Source organism: Cornus florida, unplaced genomic scaffold, assembly GCF_030987335.1.
Source record: "Cornus florida cultivar Cherokee Brave unplaced genomic scaffold, ASM3098733v1 CherokeeBrave_3.0.0_Hap2_Chr10, whole genome shotgun sequence".
Lineage (NCBI taxonomy): Eukaryota > Viridiplantae > Streptophyta > Magnoliopsida > Cornales > Cornaceae > Cornus > Cornus florida.
Window position 1 is genome coordinate 73,637,549 of NW_026775580.1, and position 5,046 is coordinate 73,642,594.

At 36.6% G+C, this 5,046-nt stretch overlaps 1 protein-coding gene across 1 annotated transcript; it reads right to left on the reverse strand.

Moving 5' to 3' along the window:
- Positions 1-1,225: 1,225 nt before the first annotated feature.
- LOC132278892 (uncharacterized) lies at positions 1,226-4,573 on the reverse strand. The gene is made up of 6 exons (XM_059780794.1): positions 4,173-4,573; positions 3,271-3,470; positions 2,893-3,033; positions 2,704-2,784; positions 1,788-1,912; positions 1,226-1,681 (listed from the first exon to the last, which is right to left on the reverse strand). The coding sequence occupies exons 1-6, from the start codon at positions 4,393-4,395 to the stop codon at positions 1,633-1,635; spliced, it is 819 nt and encodes a 272-aa protein (XP_059636777.1). The 5' UTR covers positions 4,396-4,573; the 3' UTR covers positions 1,226-1,632.
- Between the last annotated feature and the right edge of the window lie 473 nt (positions 4,574-5,046).

Genomic DNA, 5,046 nt, shown 5'->3' on the forward strand with positions numbered 1-5,046 from the left:
ATTCAATTTTGTGAAGGAGTCTGGCGTTTGGCTCGTAGTGCTAGTTGCCACTCGCTCTGCTATGTGTCTGGCGCTCGGCTAGAATGTCACTTGCCACTAGGTATATATTTATTTTTTGTGCAAGAGTCTGACGTTCGGCTCGTAGTGCCAGTTGTCACTCGCTCTGCTATGTGCCTAGCACTCGGCTAGAATGCCACTTGCCACTCGACATATATTTATTTTTTGTGCAAGAGTCTGGCGTTCAGCTTGTAGTGCCAGCTGCCACTCGCTCTACTATGTGCCTGGCGCTCGGCTATAATACCACTTGCCACTCGGCATATATTTATTTTTTGTGCAGGAGTTTGGCGTTCGGCTCGTAGTGTCAGTTGCCACTCGCTTTGCTATGTGCCTGGCATTCAGTTAGAATGCCACTTGTCGCTCGACATATATTTATTTTTTGTGCAAGAGTCTGGCATTCGGCGCCATTGCAGATACATGAAATTTTCTCCAATTTAGAAAGAGAAATTATACACTTCAAACATTTTCCAAACCTTTTTCCCTTTCCTTTTCGTCTATTTATGGATAGTTACAGCCACTCCTGAAGCTTTCTAACTAATTTTCCTGTGATGGGCTGGCCTTGTCTACTTTCCTTTTGTTTGGGCCTAACCTCTTTCATCCTACTGCGGGCTTCTCTACCGACTTCTTGGACCTGGGCCCGCTCAGCGAAGACTTGCTCCATTTCAACTGCTCTTACCCGACTCGTTCTCAGCAATCTAGATCGTATCAAGCCCATGTCAAATTTGGTATCCTCAGGTTAGGAAATAACTCTTCACATACCATCCAAGCATTATCATTACAGCTAACAACTCTACTTGAAACTTAAGGGTTGGTTTGATTTGTACTTTTAAAAATAGTGAACTCAAAATAAAAAAAATTGTACAAGAACGTTGCTTGGTTTGTTTTTTTTTTGTTTTTTTGTTTTTTTTTTTTTTTTTTAATTATTTTCTAAAATACTCAATTATAAAAAAACATGTTTTCATAAAATACTCAATGCTTGAAAACTGTTTTTAAAGTCGCAAACCAAACCGGCCCCTACTTTCCGGCCATCACTCCCTTCCATTCGGAAGCAAAATGACTAACCCGTGAATTTACTCAAGTACACTACCCTTATTAAAAAAAATAATAATAAATAAATTAGTAAAAATTGTTTGGCAACATTTCCCAATATATTTGATATGAATCCATAGAACAGGGGAGAAGATAAATGCTTCTATTACATACCCTAAATCTGCATTAGTTTCCATTTCATCTACACTGGAACCATCTACAAAATAAAAATTGATGCACAAAAATTAATATGGAGTGCTACACCCATCAGCGAATAACGCATGGGATCCACTTCATCAAAGAGCTGACTTCTTAAACAATAAAATCTTGTTCAAAACTGTTTGTAAATATGTTCTTTGGTGTTAGATTATATATCTACCACAACACAAAAACATCCCAACTTTACATGAAAGATAAGAAAATGGCACAAATTACCTTTGAATGCCAAAATGACATAAGACTAAGAGAAATACCATCTAATTCTTATCCCCATGTTATAAGTAATTTGTTGATGAACTTGGCTAATTCTTTACAAGATATTTGAAGTCACACCACTCCTGAGGGAAGACGTAGCACAAGTTGCCCGCCAAGAACACTGCAGCCGAAAAAAAAAAAAAAAAAAAGCCCTTAAGCATTGATGGCAGGAAACAAGAATATAGATGCCCTTTTGCACGATAATACTATAATAGATCATACCCTACCTTTGAACATAGTAGTAGCAGAAATCAGCAAGAATAAATGTTTGAACAATTTCAGAAAGGAGGACCATGGAAGGCCACAAGCCATAACCCAAAACAGTTAGTACGCGTCCCCGAGTATCCAATACCTGTATAAAACAAAGAAATATAAACCCACCATGTTTATCAACAAATAACCATATATTCATATGCATAGTTCCCGTGTAGGAGCAAAACAATATCCACTTCAAGTTTTCTTATGGAAAGAAAAAGGGTTCAATTGACAATTTCCCCCAATTTATTAATCCATATCTGTTGAAGGAATTCTATGGATAGGATAGCTAAGACCACCATGTCACATATAAACAAATTTGGCAGACACCAGGATAGCTTAGTAGCACACTAGGCATTCATGTGCAGAATTATGAAGCATGCAACATCGTGGACCGCAACAGAGGCATTCATATGTAGAATTATGCACCATCATGGACTGTAAACTCAGTAGTATCTGCATTGCAATTATATATCATACCATCTCGGGTTCCAAAAGTATACGTTATTGTCTAGAATACACTAAAATATTCAAGAGATGATGATTATGAAATGTACAGATACTATAAAGAATTTTAGGGTATTCCTATAAGGAGGTAGAAGTAGAACTATCGTCCATAGAGAGGGTAAGATCTTGGTTTCCCTATCTAATGGGAGGCCTACTTGACCTACTCAACTAAGATAATTGAAAATAAATGTAGCGTTAAGTGCAAAAATGAGTCAATTAAACGTATTGTGTCCGTGTACTTGAAAGCTCGCTCCAAAAAAAGCATAGGTGAATCCGTATGTAAATTCCCAACTAGTATCATACACATTTTCCCCAGTGATTTACAAACAAAAAGCCTTAGTATTTTCACATTCAGGAATAAAAAGAATATTAATATGATACCTGGATAATCCAATGTGCACAACTGAAGAATCTTGAAACACCCAACGCAAAGACATAATGTGCTGTGAATGGTTCAACAATCTGTGAAAAAAAAAAAATAGAGAACATGTCACTTAAAGGGATTTTTTTTTTTTTTGAATATAAATTTAAAATTGAATTACTAGAAGACAAATAATGTTCTCATATTACCTTTGTGTTCTGCATGACACGTAACTGAGGCACTACTGATACCGCTTCTAGATAAACACAGAAGGCCCAACAAATCCTATTAAAAATATGATGTGATGTCGAGGGATGAATAGCAAAAGAGAGTAGAGCACATGGTATCACCTTAAAAAGAAAACGGCACAGATGAGCTGTTAGAAAGAATATTCTAAATCCTATCAAAGTGTGCCATGATACAAAAATAACCCATCTTACTAGACATTTTCCAGTAAAAATTATGTTCACATTATAAGAGCTTGCATGTCATTACTTGAATAATATATACTAGACAACTTCGCACTGTAATTCAATTTTACGAGAAGAAGAAAACCAACACGAATGGCAAAATGAAAATAGACTCACCACATAATAAATTGCAAAGTTGTCTTTTTCATCCATGTAAGTGGCCTTCAATTTAAAACGAATCATATAAATGACCCAGGCAGTTGTCCCCAGTGTAGCAAAATCAAGAAACGTATGTATATCATATTCCATGACAAAACTACAGTAGAGTCTAACAGCTAAAAACATAGCAGTTAGCTCCTGTGATTTGAGTGAAATTCCTGCAGCATATAAAAAATGACACAACCAAAGAAAGCATAAATAACACCAATAAGAGAAACCCAATAAAAATTACAAAGAGAACATATTATCACAACAATACATCAAAAAACCAGAATTAGGGAAGAGAGAATGTGAAGGACATCATTTGGTGAACAGACCATTCACAGGTTCTGCATGAATTGAATTTTCAATAAAATGCTACTTCCTACTCCAATTTAAAGTGACCATAAATTTGTTGCCTTTTGGGCATGAACAATTAAAATTAGGGGACATCTTGAATTTCATTCTCATACACTTCCAGCTCTCAATATATACATAAATAGTATGTATATATTATGTTCTTACCCAGTGTAAGAGAGCCATTACTTATTATATATGTATGCACACATGTGTATGTGTGTGAGTATTCAATACAAGGTCTCTATTTGGATATTGAAAGCTATTGATAGCTAACATTACAAAAAATCAATCTCATAAACAAAAAGAATTATCCAAAAGATACTCTTTTTTTTCTTTTTCAAATCCAACATTTGCAAAATAACGAGTGAATAAGAGAGATCTATATGTGTGTATATATATATTCATCAGCTTTCCAAATCAACTCCTCAAGTCCACAAAAATTGGGCAATTCAGAGAGAAATGTTTGTTAAGCAAAGATCGCAATTTTATGATACGAGCCATGGAAATGTAAATCAAATTACCAGCGCATGTCTTCTCTTGCGTGAGCTTGTAAATGAGAACAGCGATTCCAATGGCGTGAACGGCCTCGGCGAAGACGAAGAGCTTGTCGTGATCGTGAACCACCATTCGAAGAAACAACAGAGCCACCATGCCCGATAGCACCGCCACAAATACCTTCATCTTCGGCGGTTGCCGGCGAAACCATGTCGTCACCGCGTGGATCGGCCTCTTGGTTCCCCTCATTCTCTCTCTCTTCCCTCCTTTCTCTCTCTAAAAAACTATCGGTAGCACGCGTTGCTCTTTGGTTCTGAGATGAGAAACTGCGCAGTTCAAGAAAATAGGAACTCCGCATTCAAAATAGTGAAATACCTTCTCGTTTGTCTGCGATTTGGGTTCAGATTATCTTTACTCTCAATCGCACGTCACATATTCTATGATGGTTAGAAAAAAACGAGAGGCCGATATTTGTTGTTGTCTGGGGAGAACATACACCTGAGGAGGACATGAATAAAACTCAGAAATTGGGTTGGGATATTGTGGGTGACCAATACTCTGGGTTGGACCGTTAAGAGTTTGATATAGGCCGGTGATTTGTGGAGGTGGGCTGGTCCAGCTACCACCAATCACGGGCCCACACACTGCTGTGTGTATGTAATCTATTCCATGTTTGTTTTACATTATTAATGGGAGTGATCGTTATATCTATAGCATGCTTGCTTTGTCACTTGGAATATTGTTTTTAAGAAAATTGTAAGAGAATTATTTGAAAATAGACTCTTTATTTTTTTTTATTTAAAAAAAGTAGTTCTCACGTGTACCAAGCAGGTTTTTGTAAAAAAGTAGTTCTCACAAACTGTGTACCAAACAAGTTTTTGTACAATTTTTTTATATTCA